This window comes from Dipteris shenzhenensis, chromosome 4 (assembly GCF_047967505.1).
Source record: "Dipteris shenzhenensis isolate YYH24624 ecotype China chromosome 4, Dip_SZ_1.0, whole genome shotgun sequence".
In the NCBI taxonomy this organism is placed as follows: Eukaryota; Viridiplantae; Streptophyta; class Polypodiopsida; order Gleicheniales; family Dipteridaceae; genus Dipteris; species Dipteris shenzhenensis.
In genome coordinates, this window is record NC_141599.1 from 28,210,814 (window position 1) to 28,232,934 (window position 22,121).

The 22,121-nt window shown below is 43.6% G+C and overlaps 1 protein-coding gene across 2 annotated transcripts in view; it reads left to right on the forward strand.

Moving 5' to 3' along the window:
• Window positions 1-22,121, forward strand: part of LOC147902677 (HEAT/U-box domain-containing protein) — a 167,833-nt gene that overhangs the window by 57,105 nt on the left and 88,607 nt on the right. For both annotated transcript variants that reach the window (XM_087373689.1, XM_087373690.1), the window contains exons 4-7: window positions 5,561-5,638; window positions 5,727-5,818; window positions 10,024-10,126; window positions 17,660-17,812. In XM_087373689.1, coding sequence (XP_087229815.1) covers window positions 5,561-5,638; window positions 5,727-5,818; window positions 10,024-10,126; window positions 17,660-17,812 — 426 coding nt within the window. The remainder of the gene's footprint in view (window positions 1-5,560; window positions 5,639-5,726; window positions 5,819-10,023; window positions 10,127-17,659; window positions 17,813-22,121) is intronic.

Below are 22,121 nucleotides of genomic sequence, written 5' to 3' on the forward strand. Positions count from 1 at the left end.
CACACACATGCCACCATTGTAAAGCCTATTTGGCTATCTCACGGCATCGTGCACATCATTTCAGCCTTGTAAAGCCTCTTGGCTATTCCCGGCATCATTGCCACAAGCCTTGTAATACAGATCAGATTTTATATAGTGCAGTTCTATCTTCAGCGACGGTACAGAGATTTCACTTGGCATATTCAGTGTATTTGCAGTTGATTCATACAGAGATCTTCACGACACTTTTGAGTACATTTCTTGCACCATGTTGACTAGCAACCTCAATCTGGAGGCATCTGCTAAGTTAGACAACTCCAATTACGGTACATGGAAATACCGAATGGAGACCATTCTTGTGCTTTAGGATAAATGGGAGTATGTCGATGGGTCTACACCTAGACCATTGGCCGATCCAGCCACCAGTAGCTCTACTCCATCTGTTGTCACAGCACCAGCAACGGGATCTACATCGGGATCTACATCTACACAAACAGTTTTTGCACCAGTAGTAGATCTTGCCATTACCCGAGCTCAAGCAGAATGGGATAAGAAAGACAAGTATGCCTATCACCTGATCAAGTAGAATGTGCAAGATGTCATGCTAGGACAGCTCAACACAGTCAAGACATCAAAAGAAGCATGGGATATGTTCGCAGCTCTTTACGAGTCTAAGAACACATCCAGATTCTCACCCTGAGAAACCAGATCAACCAAAGTTTCCGCAACAGCAGTGAAACCGGTCATGCTTATGTACTCCGCATAAAAGACTACAACAATCAACTTGCAGTAGTAGGAGAGACTATGAACCCCGCAGAAATGGTTCAAGTAATCCTGAATGGACTAGGAGAGGGATACGAGAATCTAGTCCAGAGTATTGTCATCCAACGGCAAATTCCAACCCTGGAAGAACTTCAGTCAGTTCTACTTGGTGAAGAACTCAGGGCTCAGGCAATTCAAGCACGTAAAGGTCATTCTAATGATTAGGGATTCACAGCTTCAAACAGAAGCAGAGGCAAAGGCAGAAACAGAGGTAGATCATACCAGAAAAGTGGTCATTATCAACAAAATCAAAGTTAGAATCAGCATCAGCATCAACATCATCCTCAGCAACATTAGAATCAGCAAAGAGGAAATCATTCCAACCGAGGAAGATTTCAAGGACGAGGAAATGCATCCACCAATGTGTCAAACATCCAGTGCAACTACTGTCACAAGTTTGGACACTATGAAAGAGATTGCCGGAAGAAGCAATACGACCAAGGCGATCAATCCAGCAGTAATCGAGGGAATTCCCGAGGAACAGGAAATCATCGTGGTGGACATTCTAGTCATAGTCATTTTGCAAATGAACATGGAAATATGTTTCTTGCAATCGAGGAATTGCATCAGACTGATACAATGCACCTGGACACTGATTTCAATCCCAAAGAGGATTTCAGCTATCAAGTCGACCAAGTGGAACAGGATCCTTGGTACATCAACAGCGGTGCATCATCTCATATGACAAATCATCAGGAATGGTTCACAGAAATGAAGCCATTAGAAGGACAAAAAAATGTCATCTACACAGCAGATAATACACCGAATCCAGTTCAAGGGACATGTGTTATCCCTATGAACAATTTCACTGGTACAAAAGGATTAGTCAAAGATGTGCTCTATGTTTCGAAGCTCAGCAAGAACCTTTTGTCAGTAGGTCAAATGACGGAACACAATTACAAAGTCATTTTCGACGGTGATGAATGCACTATCAAAGACAAATCCAAAAGATGTCAGCTAGTAGCAAAAGGTGTCAAGGAAGGACGCTTATACAGAATGCTAGCTACAGTACCAGATAAGCATGCCATGTCAGCTCAAATGCAACAGATGCCACTATCTGCAAAATGGCACAAGAGATATGGTCATGTCAACTTCAAGTACTTGTTAGATCTCAGGAATCAGAATATGGCAATTGGGATTCCGAAGCTACAGTTTCTTGGAAAGGTTTGTGAAGGATGCTGCTTCGGCAAACAAAAGCGAACCGACTTTGTCAGAAGTACCTCTCGTGCACGAGGTATTCTTGATTTAATTCATACAGATGTATGGGGTTATGCCCAGACCCGTAGCATCAATGGTTCACTTTATTACTTGACCTTCATCGACGACTACAGCAGATATTGTTGGGTCTACTTTCTGAAAGAGAAATCTGAAGTGTTTTCCAGATTTCAAGAATTCAAACCCATGGTAGAAAACCAGACGGGCAGAAAGATCAAGGTCATGAGATCAGACAGAGGAGGTGAATACATGTCTTCAACATTCATGAACTTTTGCAGAAATCACGGCATTCGAAGACAATTCACATGTGCAGATACTCCTCAGCAAAATGCAAGAGCTGAAAGGAAGAATGGGACTTTAGCAGACAGTGCTAGAGCAATGCTTAGTGAAAAGCATCCTCCGAATCAGTATTGGGCAAAAGCAATAGCTACAGCAAACTACTTGCTTAATCGGCTTCCTACCGAACCGATACAAGATATGACTCCTTATGAAGCATTTACTAGACACAAGCCACGCATTGGGCATCTCCGCGTATTTGGTTGCATAGCATATGCCCACATACATGATGATCATCGCAGAAAATTGGATGCGAAGTCATGCAAATGCATCATGGTTGGCTACAGTGAAGAAAGCAAGGCATACAAATTGTATAATCCCATTAACCGCAAAGTCATTATCTCCAGAGATGTAATGTTTGATGAGGAATCAGAATGGAAAACCTCACCTACACAGGAGATAGAAGCATCGACTTCACAGTCATCTACAGAACAGGTTGATGAAGAAGAGCAAGAATTGCCAGCAGCGCCACAACAGCTCAGACGGTCTACTAGGGAAAGCAAACCACCAGCTAGATTGACATATGCTCAGAAAGGCAAAGCAATTCAGGTGGAAACCACCAACTATGCTCTTATGACTACCATCATGGCTACAGAAGAGCCAGTGTACTTCGAAGATGCAGCAGACAAGCCAGAATGACAAACTGCTATGAACGAAGAAATTGATGCTTTGTATAAAAATAACACTTGGGAATTATGCGACCTTCCACAAGGAAAGAAGGCCATAGCCAACAAATGGGTATACAAAGTGAAGTACAATCCAGATGGCAGTATTCAGAGATACAAAGCCAGACTAGTTGCAAAATGATTTGCACAACAATATGGTCAGGACTATGATGAGACTTATGCTCCAGTAGCAAAGATGGATTCCATACGGTTCTTGATATCACTAGCGACACTCAGTAAATGGAATGTGTATCAGCTCGATGTCAAGAATGCATTTCTGAATGGTTCTCTAGACGAGGAAGTCTACATGCAACAACCCGCAGGTTATGTTGAACCAGGAAAGGAGAAAAATGTTTGCCATCTCAAGAAAAGTCTCTATGGTTTAAAGCAAGCACCCAGAAGTTGGTACATCAGAATTGACAAGTATTTTGCTGATTTGGGATACATGAAGTCCAATGCAGATCATACTCTCTACTACAAAGTTCAAGGGGAAGACATTACTATTGCACTTTTGTATGTAGATGATCTGATTATGACAGGAAGCAAGGATAGCTTCATCAAAAAATTGAAACAAGACTTATCGGCAGAGTTCGACATGAAAGATCTTGGACTTATGCACTATTGTCTTGGAATTGAGTTCTAGAGAGATTCAGATAGCACATTCATGAGTCAGCTCAAGTATGTTGACAGTCTCCTGAAGAAGTTTCATATGGCAGATTGCAAGATTGCAGCCACTCCCATGGAACAGAGTTTGAAACTTACTAAAGATTCAGAAAAGCCTACAGTTAATGACAAATACTACAAGCAGCTCATCGGATCTCTTATATATCTGACAATCACACGGCTAGATATTTGTTATGCAGTAAGCTCACCAGCATAGTTTATGGCAAATCCAAAACAGTCTCACTGGAATGCAGCCAAAAGAGTCTTGAGATACATCAGAGGTACAAGACAGTTTGGGATAGAATACAGAGGAAGTCATCCACGGTTGCATGGATATTGTGACAGTGACTATGCCGGAGATCATGAGACCAAGAGATCGACACAGGGATATGCATTTTTCCTTGGTCAAGGTGCTATATCATGGTTGTCAAACAAACAGCCAATTGTTTCTTTGTCTTCAACTGAAGCAGAATATAGGGCACTCACTACAGGTGCATGTAAGGCTATATGGCTCAGAAGACTATTATCAGAAACAGATTACTTTGATGAGTCAAAGCCAACAACAATATACTGTGATAATCAATCGGCTCAAGCATTGGCAAAAAATCCAGTATATCACTCCAGGACAAAGCACATTGATGTCAGAGAGCACTTCATCAGAGAAAGAGTGTTACTTGGGGACATCACACTGCAGCATTGTGATAGCAAAGAAAATGTTGCAGACATCTTTACCAAACCACTCGGTAAAGAGCTATTCGAGAAACATCGACTAGCTCTTGGTTTGACGCAAAGGAAGGACATTCTCATTAAAGGGGTGTGATGGAATGTAATGCTCAGTCCTTCTTTGATTCCCCAGAATCATCATCTTGAGGGAAGGCCTACTTCATGATGTTAATCTTGAGGGAAGGTGTTGAGAGTTCACGCTCAACATCATGTGATCATGTGTGCATAGCACCATCACGTGATCATATGTGCATATCACTAACCTTATAGAGTGCTATAAAGGAAAGGGTTAGATCCCCTAACCCTAACCCTAAAAGGGTTTGTATATATTCTATTTTTTCAACTAAATCTAGTGTACAGTTAGTCATTTGTGGTGTGCTCTCTAGCTGTGTCCTCTCTCCTCATCTCCACTCTTCTCCTCTCCCCTCTTCATATTTTGTCAGGCCAGATGCAGTAGGGTGATGGGGGGCCTCCGACGGCTACTCTAGTAGCCATCTAGCAGGATATTATCTTCACATTGTGCGCCATTTGGGAGCGCGGTACTCCAGGCTCGAGAGCGACTGTGTTTTCTACACCCTTTCCGTGAGGGGTATTCGTTGGGCATATAGACCATCAGCGTGGTTTCTAGCTCTTGTTTCGGACTCTCTATAGGCGATGAGCCATGAGATTTGGAAACGGATGGTTGTTCTTGTAGCTGGCAACCAGTTCTTTTCTTAGTTTTCATCGACAGCTCCTAGTGGAAGCTGGTTGTATGGCCTTTTCAAGCATTGATAGAATCTAGTTCTTCTTCCCCCCCCCCCCCCCCCCAAAAAAAAAAAAAAAAAGACTTTCATAAACCTATTATCTTCTTATCTGAATGACTCATAGCACACGTTTATCCTAAAGGCCTTCATATCCAGAAATTTGCATCGAGTAAAGCGTTATCCAGACAAGGGGGATTTACAAGGAAATTGTGGGATATAGACATTGTTGTATGCTGTTTCAAAACTCTGCTTCTATGGCCTTTATTATTGCATAATAGTAAACCTTTATTACTGCATAATAGTAAACCTGCATCACAAAATGTGGAACCTTCTTCTGGTCATTTTATAATTGTTCTGTTCGGTTTGTAATTTGAAGATGTTCAGGTTTAATATTAGGTGTTTACTGGTATATAGGTAAAGGCACTCAGAGCCTTGGGTATTATATTCAAGGAACGGCCTCCTAGTGAACTCTGTCAACTACTTTCAAATTGGGTACTGTACTCCCTTTTTTTTTCTTTATACATTTTTGGTCTTTTTCAAATCATGATATCCTATTAATATATAATGTTATTAATTCCAGATTTTTGAGTACAAAAGGCTGGTGCAAGATGATAATCAACAAGTTAGAGAGGCGGTACACAATGCAATGTCCATCCTTACAACGGCTGTGGGGTGAGGATGTTCTCATAAGGCCTTCTTGCTGTTGCTTGTATCTGCTCATCATATATTTGACATGTATATGTAAGGTGAAGAGACCCTCAATTTTTCTCGGATCTTCCGATGTAGAAGTGGGAAAATGGATAGGTATGGACTGATTATCTGTGATGTATCTGTTGTGCCTAAAATGCATTAGCAGTCGAATCTAGAACTTGTGCCTATTTGTTGGCAGAGATTTATCTTTTCGAAGAACTGGATCATTGGGCTACAACCATGAGCAGACTACATATATCTTTTGTTAAAATTGCCTCCGATAATTTGATGAGGGAATTAAGAATGTTCAGGACACCACTATGTAATAATATTTCTGTTTGGGAGTACTATGCTTGATGACCTGCGGCCCCCAAAATCTGTTCTCCTACCTTGAGTGCATTAATTTTGCTTGCCGTCTTGATTTTATGTGCTTCTGTGTGTTTTTTCCGGGGTTCCTTTTGCAGCTGTAACTCTCTCCACCTCCTTCAAGGTGCATAGCTTACATATCCGCTGCTCTCTGGGTGTACCTCTCTGCCTCAATCCTCAGCTAGTGGGACGAGACTTGCATCTGTCTAATGGCGATTCTAAGAGCATGTGAGACTCGTCTGTCCTCCGAGTACTTTGGTCTAATGATCACTCAATCTACCAATACTCTCAAGAAGTGATCATGGTAGAATCGGATCTTGGTGGGAAACTCCTGGACCTCCCCCCCCCCTCCCCCCCCAAAGTCCGTGAATATGGAGCTGGAGCAGGTCCAGTCGTATAATACGGTTGATCTCCTCCCATTGGATCAGATGATCAAGGGTACTGAAAGGGAGGGAGATGGTCCGCCATTTGAATACCCTAGTCGTGAAACCCCTCTAGCAATTGTAAAGTTCGAAATTGTCCCTTGAGCATATTCAATTCCTCATTCAAGAGGGTCTGTATTTCACCATCTTCCCTTTGAGTGCGTGCTTTAGGGCATCATTTTCTGCTTGTAGGCTGATCAATTTATCTTCCAGCTCTTTTATCCTTAAGGCATGTTGGCTGGTCTTAATGTCAAGCATCCGAGCCATTTCTTCCTGCATTTTGCCTGTTTGAATCCCCAACTGCACATCACCTGAATTTTTACATGGCATGTCCGTTTCCCTTACGGTTCATTGTCAAACCTTCTCTTCTTGAGGTGCCATTCAGGCCTATAAGTGACATATTTATTGCGTTCCAAGAAATCCATCATAATCATTATCACACCATCCTCAAATCACAGATCCTGTGACTTCGTAAGCAGGATTGAAGTTGAAGCTTTCTTATCCTTATCATAGCAACACAATTACTACTAGTCGTTAGTTCGCATACCAAACATGTGGACTCATGACCCTTACATCATGGACATGCGTACTTACATCTCTGATCTAGAACACTTGCAGAACTTCCTCAGAATGGGCTGCCTACGCATCAGCAAGGAGGTCAGTATTCACGGGATACTTGTGCCTCACCATTGGCTGCAGACGGAAGCAGCAAGGAGGTCAAGCTTCGAAGTAGCAAACACCGCCTTACATTGGGCTGTCCACTGGAGTAGCAGGGAGGCACATTTGCGGAAGCATTGCTACAAAGCCCACAGAAGCTCTAGGAGAGCAACACAGGATAAAGTGCTTTGAAGGAGACACGAGAGCGACAACAAGAACAAAACGGTGAACATAGATCCGAGGTCGATACCACTACCTATTTCAGCATGGAAACGGGTTTAGGCCTCTCTCCCGACAGTTGATTCATTTCCAGGACCAGGTTTGCATTGGCCTCTATCGTATAGAGATGCGACGTCTCAAAGAGACTTTATTACGCTACATTAGAGAGCAGGAGGGGACAATGACACACCAAACCGAGCTAGATCGAGCCCAGCTATACGTTAGAGACTTTTACACATTCGAGTCTGTCCTTGGACATAGTGGAGTTGAAGAGGAGGAGATAGAGGATATGAGGGTTGAGTGGGTTAGTGAGATGAGATGACGACGAGGAGAGGCGCAACTAGATATGCAGGGGCAAACCAGAGCACGTACGATGGAGGTTCAGCCCATCACAACTATATTTGGAGGGGACCGCCCGATTAGAGGAGTCACCATCAACATGGCCCATCGGATACAGAGCTCACGCAGACCATATCCCCCACCGCCGAGAGAGATGACCTGGCACATTTTCGCAGCTGATAGGAGAGCTACTCTTGCACCGGGCTATGTATTTGGACCCTAAGTTTTGAGTACTAGCTTTGTTTCTTTAGTTTCTATTTAGTGTAGTACTTAGCATAAGGGCCTTACTGTGCCCTTTGTTTTGGCCCAGAGTAGGCTTGTATGGGTTACCTTACTTTGTCTCATAGGTCCGCAAGGCCTCCAAAAGACGGTAATACATCTTTCTTTCTTGGTTCGATAGCCATTGTAGATTTTTGGGATCAGGAGGTAGAAGCCTCACCCTCCTACTTGGATGCTCTATACCACTGCCTCTTCCGCAACGGATTCGGCTCCCTCTCACACATGCTACAATTCTCGGATCAGCGGTGCCTTGCCGCTTTCTTACATGAGATGACCCGCCACCGAGATACTTCTCTCGGAGCACGGCGACACGAGCAGCACACACAGCTTGAGGATATCCAGCGGCCTATCACTGACTTCTTTCGGCCACAGGATACCTCTTCTCAGTCTAGCCGACGACGCGGACGTGAGCGAGAGCCAGAGTCACGACAGCTGCGTCAGCGGACAGATTCACACATCCAGGTCCATGACATCTCGTCTCTGCTCTCGGCCCGCCCCACTGGGGTTACCGTTGCCCTCATCCACAGGGCCACTCGCCGCCCCCGACGACCGAGCTCGACTAGGCCGCGTGACGTCAGAGGCCAATCATCTATCGTAGGGTTTTTTCCGACTTCCCATTTGACGGCCCCTCTATGATTGGTCTCTGACGATCACCACCTGCACATGTATACTGTATCTCCCCCCTCTACCCCACTTTTTTGTGCCCCCCCCTTCTTCTTCTTTGTATCATCTGGAGGTAGACACATATTTTTTGTATCAGGACTAGACACATAGTCCTTCATAACCTCTTTTTTTGTAGAAACGGTTGGTTGGCCCGTTTTGAGACCACCACCGTTATGCTCATTGTATCAGTTATCTTTAGTCTCATAGACCTTCACGGTCTCCCGAAGACTTTAATAAACTTTCTTTCTTTCTTTCTTTCTAGCTTTCCCTTTGATTGAATTTGTCTTTGCAATGTTAGCCAAGAGAATAGGACATTTATGCCCTGGCTTATGTTTCTTACATCCGAAACATTTACCTTCCCTACTCAACCTCTTCTTTTCTTCATCAGTAATGCCACCCATCCAAGGTGTGATTGGCTGTTTACATTTTGTACAATAGCCTTTCCCTTTCCCTTATTGAAAGGTTTATGAGGATTCAACCTCCATCGAGAATGTCCAGATACGCTGAATACAAACTTGCCACAAGTTGTCCTTGACAACCAGATGAATCTCCTGTAGTCTCAAGCATACAAGGGTGCCTCAAGAGAGTCTTAATGTGGATATTTATTAATGTCTACAGAAGGCCAAAAAAGCCCATGAGAAATACATCATGTTCATACACCAAGTAGGGAAAGTAGAGGTGTATAGGGAGTTAAAGTATGAACACCTCTATGATATGTGTATAAAATAAACTATGAAAGCAAAAACTCTAATAGAGATCCATCTCAAAAAGATGGGGAATGTATTGGATCTTCCCTTGATGATTCCAAAACATGTTGACGTGGCATTTCTAGCCATAGTCTTGGTTCTTATATAGTTTTTCGTATGTTCAGACTCTATGAAAGCAAAAATTAGATTAGAGATTCATCTAAAAAAATTCTAGCCATAGTCTTGGTTCTTATATAGCTTTTCATATGTTCAGACTCTAGGATTGGTATTTACCCACCAGATTTTTATGTTTTGCATGATGTATTTCTGCCTTTAGTTTCCTTCTCTTGGCTGTCTCTCTCGTACTCAATAGAAGCCTATTTCATGGAAAAAGAAAAATAAAAAAGAACTAGGTATCTGTTGTACATTAAATATATGACTTTCCCTTGCTTGTACTAGCTTTAATTGTGGTAATGTATTCATGCTTATTTATTGCAGTTGCATGTGACTTGCCTATCTGTAGTGTTGATGTTTTGCTAACTTTCGCATTTTGCAGAAGAGGGATGGCTCCACATCTGCGGTCTGTAATGGGTGCGTGGTGGGTCTCTCAATTCGATCCATCAAGGGAAGTCTCTATGGTCGCTCAACAATCTTTTCAAGTATGTTCTGGAGCTCATCAATAAATTGTGGACATGCTTAGTTTCAGCATTTCTATGCTATTGGCATGTTTTCTTATTGTTTGTGAAAAATGATTATTCTTCCTGTGTATCAATCTCAACGTTTCACACCTATTATTATTTTCAGTTCTAAAAGTGTTTGGAAATAGGATTTGTTTGCAAGCGTGACTTAGTCACATGACTCATGTGAAAGAGAAGTTGAATTACATTTAGTGATGGAGTAGTCTCTAAGGGGGGGGAAGGGGGTGACCATGCAATGTTGACGTGGCATCTTCCTAGCATGGAATTTACCTGGCAGACCAATCATATCAAGGAGGTTACGTGATATATGCAGGGTTCAGCGTAGAGGCAGTTCTCTACCTCTATTTCAAATTACTCTGCATGGTGGACTCTGTCTCTCTCTGTCTCTCTCTGTCTCTCTCTTTTCATTCTGATGAGAGTCGTCGTTTGATCTCTATGTCTTATAGGCTCTTAGGTTTTTTGGTAGAAGCTCAGCCTGGTTGTTCGTGGCTGGCAACTGTCTGGCTGTCTATGCCTTGTATTCGTTTGTAATTGGCAGCAAGCTTGGTCCGGCTGAGCCATTTTTCAAGTTATATATGTTGCCAACGCTCTTTATTTTCATTTCTTTTCATTACAAATTGAACGAGAGGGATTGTTACTGTTGAAAGCGTGAGTTGATTCTCAAATATCCAGCATTGGTATCAAATCTCCCAGGTTTTGACCAGAGACTAAGCTCAATCCAGGTCTTGAGAATCTGAGTAGTCGGTGGAGATTCCAGAGAGTCAAGCAGTCGAAGTCTAGTTTGTGAGTCTGTGAGGTATGAGGAGTAGCAGAAGCGTGGTGCGAGGTGGATTTTCAGGTTGGGGAGATCTATAACTACACCGCAGTCAGGAGGCTTAGTGATAACTTCGAGCTTTGTGAGTGAGTGAAGAGTGAATTTCCCTCTCTCATCCTCAAAGTGTGAAGCTGTCCTTCGAGTTGCAAAACTCGGCCTTCATTGCGCACGTCAAATTTATCCTACAATATCTCCATACTTTTGCCGGAGTTTTCACATTAATCATGTGATTAATAAGGGGAAATCCAACATTTGCGATGAGAACGGACTTTGCGTGTCCATCCTTTTTGTCTCATTCCTCAGTTCTCTTGGCATCAGCGATAGGGTGTGTAGATCACGCACAGACTGTTGCCAGCCACGAACAACTAGGCTGAGCTTCTACCAAAAAATCTAACAGAAAGAAAGAAAGTTAATTAAAAATTCTTGAAAGATGGTATAATAGATGAAATAGAGACGAGAACTGCCTCGATGCTGAACCCTGCATAAATCAGGTAACCTTGTTGATGTCATGCTCTGCCACATAAATTCCATGCTAGGAAGATGCCACGTCAATGCTGCATGGTCACTGCCCTTCAACTATGGTTCCCCCCGGTATAAAAGATAACAAGAGGACAACTATTGTACACCCGAGCAACAAAGTAGAAGACATTGTACCACACGGGGCCAAATAGAACGGCAAATGACACGTGTTTACGCAGGACCAGACAAAAAAGATAGAAGCTTGGCCACTCATATAGGCAAGGACAGAGCAAGACTAGAAAAAGTGTTGATCACCCACACAGGGCAAGACCAAAGAAAAAAACAATTTGTTGATTTCAAAATGTAAATCATTTGGAGTTGAATCTTCCATTGGAACATCTACACTGTGACGACTCCTAGTAAAACGAATGCTCCTTCTCTATGAATAGTAAACGTAACCCCAATGGCCAGGATGAGACTTTCTTTCCACAGAACTTTGTCATGAAAGGCTCCATTGGAGACATGCTTTCAAAACCCGATGGATTTATCATAGTTTGGCAATTGGTGAGAAAATGGAGCACAAGGCTTTTATGCCAATTACTTTGAACTCTATGGCACAATTGTATAAGCAGTTGTACGGGTAGATCCAACAGTATGTATATTCTCAGTGCATACATTCAGATTTCAGTATTTTGTTCTGGACAAAGTGTTTTCCTTGGTGTTGCTTAGGTGCTAAGAAAGTGGAGGATGAAAGTCTTCTAGGCAAACAAAAGGGGAAGTCTTGTTGCAAAGACCATCAATGCCTTTTGCATGAATTTTGTCAAGGACAATAATGATTGCTTCGAGGAGTGTGATTTGCTAATAGGGATAGGATTTTCAAAGGCTTCTTCAAGGCTCAGTTGTAGGATATTGGAAGTAGAAAAAGGTAAACTTGTTAAAGCCTTATGGTAGAGGTAGGGACATCAATAGGTTAAGATACGATATATTTTCTTAGGTGTGAGCTCATTTGGAGCCTGTGGTTCAAGATTTTTGGAGGGATACTTGGTGATGGGGATCTATGTGGATCAGCCATAGGATCTCATTGCTCAAGTGGATTGGATGGTGCCAAAGTAAAGAGAGGTTGAAACAAATCTAGGGAGCATGGTGCTTGGTAGGAACCAGGTTGTCCTTGGATTCTAAGGAGAGAGTTGGATCAAAGATGGTGGTACCATTGACAGTTGGTGCCACCTAGATTGTACCTGTGTTCTGGGAGGCCTTACCTTGGTGGAGCTGGACCGAAGGAATAGGAGCTGCAGGTTAAAAGATCGAAGATTGAGGACGTCTCTAGGAAAGTTTTTTGTGGGAGTTGATTGAACTTTTGCATTGATGAGTGGGTAGATGGCAGCTCATGCCAACATGCCTACCATGCAAGAGATGCTTGGCTTGCTTTATTAGGAAGAGCAATCAATGCAACACATGGATGGAGGTCATGGGAATGACCAAGCTTTTGCAACCCATGGACATGAGAAGAGCAAAGCCAAATTTGCGAAAAATTATCCTTCTACTCCTAACTCATGCAAGCAGAGGTGGTGGCAATGCAAATGCCAACCACAATGCTGAGATGCTCATGGTTTAAGGAATGGAACCAAGACCTACAAAATGAGCAACTATTGCTATAGTGGAAAAATGTGGCATTATGAGAATGAATGCTAGAAAAACAAGGCAGAACAAGTTCAAGGACAGCAAGCAGTCCAAGACACTTTCATAAATGTGAATCAGTCAAGCAATGTTGAACAAAGCAATTATGTGTCAGAACATCTCTTTACAACAGAGATTATTGAGCATGATATACGTTTGGATGGGTAGCCATTCGTATATAATGAGCAGCCAGCATAGAACACTTTAATGAAAAGGTATCTGCCACAGTGTGTGGCTGCAAATGTGTGGCTGCAAACGAATAGTACCATCCTGAAATGCAGATTCATCCACTAAAGCAATGAAAAACATGACATTTCAAGAATCTTGGACAAAGAAAAGTTCAAGTGTAATGCATTTGAGTGTATTTTGTCGTACTGTTATGCTTATGTTTCACGGATAAGACAAAATTTGGCCAGCAAGGCAGATCTGGACTACTGCCTCTCCAAACCCCAAACAAAAATCCACTCAATCAAAAGTTCACGCATTCTTCCAAGCATCGGTGCCTTATTTGGCACCCCCCCATCATCTCCATGAGTTGGACGCCAGTGACTTGGAACATGCACGGTGCATGGGTTTCATGACCATGATGTACGGAGCTGCAACACTTATTCTTATGCGGCAGTTAGTAGACATTCACCTCGGATGTTCACTGGCTAGCTGTCTCTTAGTGCATGTAAGGACCTAAACATGAACAAAACCTCATCATCAAGCATCTTCTTTAGCCTCTTCAACCAATGTTTCATAAGTGACATCAATTCGTTTATTCTTCAAAGTTCTTTTATTATTATAATCCACAATCATCTTAGTAAGGGATTGCAAAGAGCACATTGTTTAACTGCTATTTACCTCAATATTGAAAGCTCCTCTCTATAATGGATCATCTTTGTTTTTCATGCAAAGCTTGGTTCTTATGAACTGAAAAAGGTGTTGTAAATTGCCTACCTGATCTTCAGCATCAGAAAATGATATGTAAAGGATGTATCATGGGAAAAAACAGCCGTAAAAATTATCAAGGAAAGCTTGAAGGGTGAATGGCATCTTTGAATTGATATGTTTTGACCTATGTGGTCCAATTAACATTAGATCCATTGGCGGAAACATGTACTTTGTGACATCTAGTGATGCTTATTCAAGAAAGGCATGGATTTAATTAAAAGAAAAACCTGAGTCCCCTAAATATTTTGAGGAGTTTATTACCATGGTTGAAAACCAAATCCTCAAATGTGTTAAAGCTATCAGAATAGACAAAGGGAGAGAATATAAATCAAAGCTTTGTCTCTACATCACTTCTATATCCTTGATTTCTTAGAGCATGTAACACTTTGAAATTTAACATTTTGGATTTTACAGCTATGGCTTCCCTTTGCTCAAAACCTGCTTATTGTTTTGTCAGTCTGGTTGCAGCTTCTTGTAGCTCGTCGGCAATACCTTTTTTGTTTTGCAAGTAGGTTATGCACTTCCTTTGCAAAGTCTCCTAGTAATGACAGTCTGTTGTCGATTTATTTAGCTCTTCTATAGCAATCGCTAGCGTGTTGCATTGCTTTTTTCCTTTTATGTAGACATAGGTCTTGGGGGGGGGGGGGATTCCGCCCCTTTGCATTCGAGTTCTACTCAGATGATCCACTACCATAACAATATTGGTCAATATACATCATAAATACAACACATGTCGCACCATCAAACAAATGGATGCATGATGTAATAATGTCCTAATGTCTATTAATGATAAAATAGTGATTTCTCTAGTCATGACATCTTTGTACCCGATTGTGTATTGATTCAGAACGCAGAGGGCATTCCTTGTGAGGGCCGACTTTGCACCTTATGCGACATGCAGAGGTTGGGTTAGAGGAGTACTTCACGTTTAGATGCCCCGTGTAGTATGGAATTTGAGGACACCATTGCCTATTCAGGGACAGGTTTGGACCGCACTCAACTTTCTTGGTTACCTTGATCAGAGCAAAGATTGGGTGCTTAGAGTTCAAAGGCGAGATTAGGAGGCCTTGATGGGTCCCAACCAGAGGATGATCACTGATTTCTTCCACCTAGATGTCACCAACAATCATGGGGGAGACGATGTAGCCAAGACCCAGGGACTATCACACGATAGACTGGCAAGCATGTTGACACATACTTGAGACCATAGATATCTCCTCTCTACTCTCTGAGTTGGGAAGACAAATGACAGAAATGACAGTGGCACTTGCCAAGAGACGAGTTCTTTCTCGTCCTCCCACAAAGGAGGAGAGCAGGCTACCGGGCTGACCACTAGCAATGTCCTACCACTGATTTCATCCCTTGATGATGCCAGCCTTTACTAGCACCATTGTCCATTGAGGTTATTTTTGTTATCCTTCGTCTTCCTTGGCCTTGGTCCTCCAGATAGTGTATAGAGGACCTGACACATAGGTAGACAAATGACTAGCCCACTCCTCAGTAATGATCTTCTATGGCCTCTTGTAGATTGATATGATTTTCTACATGCACCACTCTGCAAAGACATCACGGTGTGCTCTCTCCCCTTTTTTTTATGGTCTCAAATATTAGTCTTGGGTGTGGAGCTTGCCAAGTAGATCCCTTAGTTTTCTCATTGTATCTGGTTCTTTAATCCTTTGGTCTTTCAGAGACTAAACATTGATCAAGATGGAGTGCCGATGATGGAGTAAACACTTGTAGCATCAAGAAGGTTATAACAGGCCAAGAAAGGGTAAAGGAGGGGCACAAGGCCAGGGAATGCCCCCATCGATGCTTGAGGCCTTAATGTGCAGAAAGAAAGAAAGAAAGAAAGTCTATTAACGTCCACGGAAGACCAAGAAGTCTATGGGACAACATGAAAACCAATTAGTACATCAGCTTAGGGAGGGTAGCTACCAGGGAGTGCATAAAGCAGCTCCATTTATTTAGAGTACCTACATTATGACTTGGAAAGAAACATAATCGGCCATACATCAGTTTAAGACTGAGAGTCTTTTGGCTTGGATTTAAATTGATGTATGGCCAATTTAAACTGAGGTAGGTGCAATTAGAGGCTGGGTGGCAGATTTGCTGGGCTGTACGTCTGTTGGGAAGAGACTGTATGGAACTTTGTACGGTTGTATGGCCAGGCCAAAGCAGAGGTAGAGCCTCCCGTAAACAGATGAACTAGGGCCATTGTGCCTAGTTTGCAAGAAGTAGGGGCCATGTATGGTCAATGGCTGCAAGGAGAACAGCTAGGAAGGGTCGCATCTCTCTTTCTCCTTTTTTGAGATGGCGGCTCGGGGGGGGGCGGGGGGGGGGGGGTATTTTTGTCGAATGGGGGATATAAGGGGGGCTGTGTAGATGGTGGAGGAGGGGCATTGCCTGCGCAGCCAATAGGGACTATGTGGCCTGTATGGGAGACTGCAGGCTACTGGTGAGAAGGGAGGTGAAGTTTTCAAATTGGGGTGGGGTGGGTGGGTCATTTGTGAGCTGCGGCAGTTTTAGCAGCTGGTGTGTGTTGTGTGCCTTCCAATCGGAGGGTGCTTGGCTATAAAGAGCCCCCAAAATGTTGTGACCTTTGGTTTAGGGCAGGTGTCCTTTTGTGAAGAGATGCATCTCCTTTAAGCTGCTCACATGTCCTTTGGTTACGAAAGGATGTGACCCATCACCAATGTGTCCCTTCATGAAATGATGCAGCTTTTCTTGAGTAGGTATCTCTTCAGGCGCATAGCATGGAAGGTTGCATCCATATTCAAAGGGGTGTGTTCCTCCAAAGCAGTGTGCCTTTGCGCAAAGGGTGTATCTGGAAAGGTGCGTCCTTCTGGTGTATGGCAATGACTTTTCACCAACAGGTGTTGTGTGGGAATGTGTTTGCCCTTCACATTGGGGTTTGCTCCTTGATTCGCGGGCCATGTCTCTTAGGATTTGCAGCTCAATGCTATCTCAGAATTGGCAGCACAAAAAATGGGACGTACTCAAATGTCATGTTGCCCATATGAGACCAAAAAGGTGTTGGTGGAGATCTTTGAGAGCCTGGACTCAATGACCAAGATGAAGGGGAAAAAGAAGCAAAAGCTTAGCAAAAGAAACATTCTGTGTTCATAGAATTACTTATCTCAATCTGTGGTGCCTCAAAATTTTCAGCTTATATCCTTCTGCTGATCTGATGTTTTTGCGAATGCTACTTGAATGTTTTTTAATATGTGTGATCTCAATGTCATGAGGTAACTGTCTTATGGTTATCATTGCTAATTTCCATTTTGGGAATAATCCCAGGGTTTGTTAAAATTCATAGCAGTTGATTTAAATTTTCTTGAATCACAGCAGTGGCAATTTAATCCAAAGAGAAGAGGATCGAATGTGCAGAGATTTTTTTGTTTCTAGGGAAAAGAGCTGAAAAAGTGCAACACAGATGTTTTCGATTTCTAGGCAAGAATTTAGTAAGAGCTCAGAATATTGTAAATTGTAAGAGAAATGAGACATTTGTCAAATAATCTGCTGAGATACGCTGCAACTGTACACATTTATGTAAGGAGAATGAATAAAAATGAAATTCTTTGAATTAAAATACATCCAATGGATTGCAGGTGGCTTTTCAGGGAGCACAAAAAAGACTGGAAGCTTTGAGGTTTTGTGCAAATGATATTCTCACATACATGGATGAGTTATTGAAGTTATCGCCACAGACCATTGCAGAAAAATCAACTCCCATTGAAGAAGCAACCAAAAGATATGAAATTGTAAGTCATGGGTAGATGTTCTTCAAAAAGCATTTGTACCCTTGATAGTTTTCAAGGTTGTCATGTAAATTTAAGAGGGTGTGGTAAATAATGCCAAGAGTTCCATTTGATTTTCTTGAACCATAGAACATCATTCTTTTCAGACAACTATCCTTGAAGTAGGGAAACTTTTGCTAGACTTAGAGTGGTTGAGGTTTAGATAGATAGTTTGCTGCTTGTGTGAGTACATTTATTGTTTAGTTTGGTGCATAACGGTAAGTGGTGTGCCACAAGAGGCGTGTAAGCTACGAGACTCTAAAGACTTTTAAAGTTTAGAGGCATAAGAGGCATAATTTATGGTTTCATTTTTTATTTTTCTAAAAGAGGGGGGTAGACCTAAAAACTATCACAGATTTACAAGACATGTATATGTACTTATAGAAAACATTACTAACATTGATTAGCCTGCATTATGAAATTTCCTTGGGCAATGAGAACCGAGGCCAGAAAGAAAAAAAGAAAGAAAGTTTATTAAAGTCTTCGGAAGACCGATGGGTCTATGAGACTGTGAAAATCCTGATACAATAAGCTGTGGTAGTGGAGCTACTAAACGAGCGTCCATACCAATGCAAAATGCAAAAATGCAGAAGGGTAGTACTAAGTCCTAAGTACAACATAGTCATGTCGATGGTCGACTATATATCAGTCTCAGCATCGTCATCAATATCATCATCATCATCGGCAGTAGCAAGATATCAGGATGGATGAGGCAGTGGAGGCATGAAGTCGGCAATAGAGTGCTGTTGGCCACTCAGAGGTGCGGTCCTGGCATGTCTCCTGGTCGTAGCTCTGCGTTTGACCAGGGCTATTGTGACCCCCGTCGGTCGGGCTCCGACTCTAAAGGAGGGGATGTCCCCAAGTGTGATCTGTGTGTCGACCCTCTGTCTGAACTGTCGGGTCACGGGCTCTAGGTCACGGTCATGTCGAGGCCTCGTCTCGTGGGGGTTCATGTGATCTAGCTAAAAGAACTCCGTGATAGAGCTTTGAGAGGGATCAGCTGAGGAAGAAGTCTGCTCTTGTCTCCGTGCTTAAAGTATCCTCTCACGGTGTCTAAGTGCCTCACGAATGAAACCTACCAAACACCATTGTTCTGGGTAGGAGAGGAAACATGCCAAAATCCCATAACTATCCCTGAAGAGGCAGTGGAAACGCCCTCGGATCTCATAGTACACAGGACACCTGAAGATGAAATGCTCCTCTATCTCAACTTCCTGCATGCCACACAGTGTGCATATGCGCCTCTCCTTGGGTAGTCGCTCTGCTCTGCCACTCTCGATGCGAAGTCTGTGTGAAGAGACCCGGAACTACCCAAGAGAGATCCTCAGCGAGAGGGGTAGGTGAATTTGCATGTATCTTGGTGGGTCAATGAAACCCTCCGCTGTGATATGTAAGAAGTGATCTCTATAGAAGCTAAGCTTCACTGGGAGTTCACTCAGTCCCAACCAGGTCCGAAATGTGTGTAGCTGTAGTAGATCCTCACGGATAACTTGGTTGACCTCTTGTGATAAGAGGGGAGAAAACGGAGCATCCATGCTGTACTGGAAGGGAGGTAGTCTATCCATGTGGAGCTCCAATCGCTCAAACCATCTCTCTGTACGTGCATACCAGCACCTCTGGTCTCCTCTTGCTGCAAGTGCCATAGAAGAGGATAGAGCTATCCATGGTAGCCTGCTACGCCTCCAGGTATAATCCCCATATTCCCTAACTCGGTACAGATATGTGATGACCTGAAATGCAGCATCTAGCTGTAAAGGGGGTGACCCAAACTCAGCCTGAATGATCTGGTGAGGAACGGATGACTTATCACGAATCATCCGTGATAACATGAGAACTAGTAGCCGCTCCACACGGGCCCACTCTGTATCCGACAAGTTTGGCCCCCAACAAGGGCTGCCGTACATCCCCGCTGGGCGAGCCAAGGAGTCAAAAAGCAACCCCTTGGTGCGTGGATCCTGAAAGTGCGAGCGGAAGCACTACCTCTCTAGTCTGGCCAATGAAGCATACCCTCTACTCAAGTGTGCTTGCATCGCAGGTCTCATAGTGAAGCTGGGTCCGGAGAAGATAACCCCAAGATAACTGTATGATGAAATTATCTCAACAGATGACCCCGCAAATGTGAACTGCTCCTGACGCATGATGGCTCGAGATGTATTGAAGATCATGACCTTGGTTTTACCCATGTTGACCTTCAAATCATGAGACTCACAAAAGAACTAGTCTCTGAAGCCCCTCTGTTGAGGAAGACAAGAGAGCCACGTCATCTGCATAGAGCAAAATCTAGATCAGCCTCCCCGCAAGAGAGCAACCTAGACCCCCCTGTGTCTGCACCACTATCTCAAGCTCGTCAATGTAGAGGCCAAACAAGGTAGGCGACAAAGGACAACCTTGTTTGACCGCGATGGTGCTCATGATCTCGTGTGTCCACCCGGATCCTGCGCGAACTCTGCCAGAAACGCTCCCGTAAAGTGCCATGACAGCCCAAATGATCTCCTGGTCATAACCCAAGTCCCGTAGGCGCCGTATGAGGCAGGCTCTCGGAACTGTGTCAAATGCCTTGTGGAAATCCACAAAGCAACATAAACCCTCTGCTTCCGTGACCTCGCCTCCTCGATGATACATCTGAGCGTGAGAATGTGGTCCATGGTTCCATGATCACGTCGGAATCCGGCCTGTCCTGCTGCTCAAGTCCTCGACACTCTGCAAGTCTGCTAACCTCGGAGTCAAGTACTGATGCATAAATCTTGGACATGACATGTCCAATCATAATGGCCCTGTAGCTCTCCGGGCTCATGGGATCCCCTGCCTTGTGGATGGGCGAGATAGTGTTAATGGTCCAAGTGTGTGGAAATCCCAAACAAACAGCTTCATTAAAAAGCTTTGCTAAGATCGGGGCTAAGAGGTTAATCCTATATGCAATGAACTCAGTGCATAGCCCCTCATGACCCTTCGCTCGGCCATTATGAAGTTTCATTACGGCATCCTTTACCCCTTCTCTAGCGAAGAGGGTGCAGGATGTGGGATGAGGCATGTGTGAGAGGTTAGGGACTGGCTGATTTGGGATGTCATAAAGTATGCATGCATAATCAAACCAGATCTGAGTGTCAATGAGTGGCGGAGGGGACGGTCTTTCTAGAAATCTCCGCCAGAAGTCCTTAGAGTTGTTACTAAACAAAATGTTCAGTAGCTCCTCCTCGTTCCAACGAACGAAGTCTAGTTTCTTCCTCCGTACTAGTCTCCGGTATTCACGTAGCGTATCTAGTGCGCTCGGAAGACTATTTTTGGTTTCGAATCTGAGTTGACGGCGTAAAGCCTTACACTCATCATCGTACCAACTATTACAGGGTACAATTCCAGGGGGTGGTGGGCGGGTGGAGCGGGTGGTGTGGGGGAAAGCGTGAATGGCAGCCTCGTATAGTGAGTGGGTGACAAGGGCAGCACAATCCTCTAAAAGGGGTATGAAGGCAATATAAGCGAGAAGTATGTACAGACGGCCAGAGTAAGGAGGTGAGTGATCCCGATCAAAGCGTATATCGTGGTAGGTGGAGTAAGCACTGAGTGGGGTGGAAGGTGCTGTGCGAAGGGAGGTGGAGATGCTAAAGAAAAGGTATGTATGATCAGCCCCTGGGGGGGAGGTGCTACAATGAAGTCAGTAATGCGAGATGTGAAGACAGGGGATCCCATGATGTAATCAACAACAGTGGAGCTCCCCCCATGTGGAAAGCATGTGAAACTACCTGAAGCGGGCCATTTGTCAAGACCATTATAGATAATGAGATCATGTATCCTGCCGAGGTCTAATAGGGCTTGCCCATAAGATGAGAATGGACCTCGCCTGTCAGCCGAAACCCGTAGTATACCTGCCTCCTCAAGGTCAATATCTGGCAATAGAGTGGAATCATCTCTAAAGTCAAGAAGTGCTACCTGATGGGCCCTTGTCCTTGCGTTGAAGTTCCCCACTAGAAGGACTTCTCCGCGGCTAGAGAAGTCAACGATGGACTGATAAAGGGCAGCAAATGGGGATGTCTCATCATAACCTCGGATATCTCTGGCAAAGTGGGAGGTCCTAGGGGGGAAGTAGCAAACTGTGACAAACAGATCCCGGCTGTCCATGCGTCGAATCCGGATCCAAGGAAATCTGGAATGTGTATCTCTGCTCTACTGAAATGGTCCCCTGAAGTGTGGATCTGAAAATGACTGCAACTCCACCTGAACCTCGAACTTCTCCTGTACCCCTCGTCTCATCTCTATAGGCAGACTCCCATGTATATCT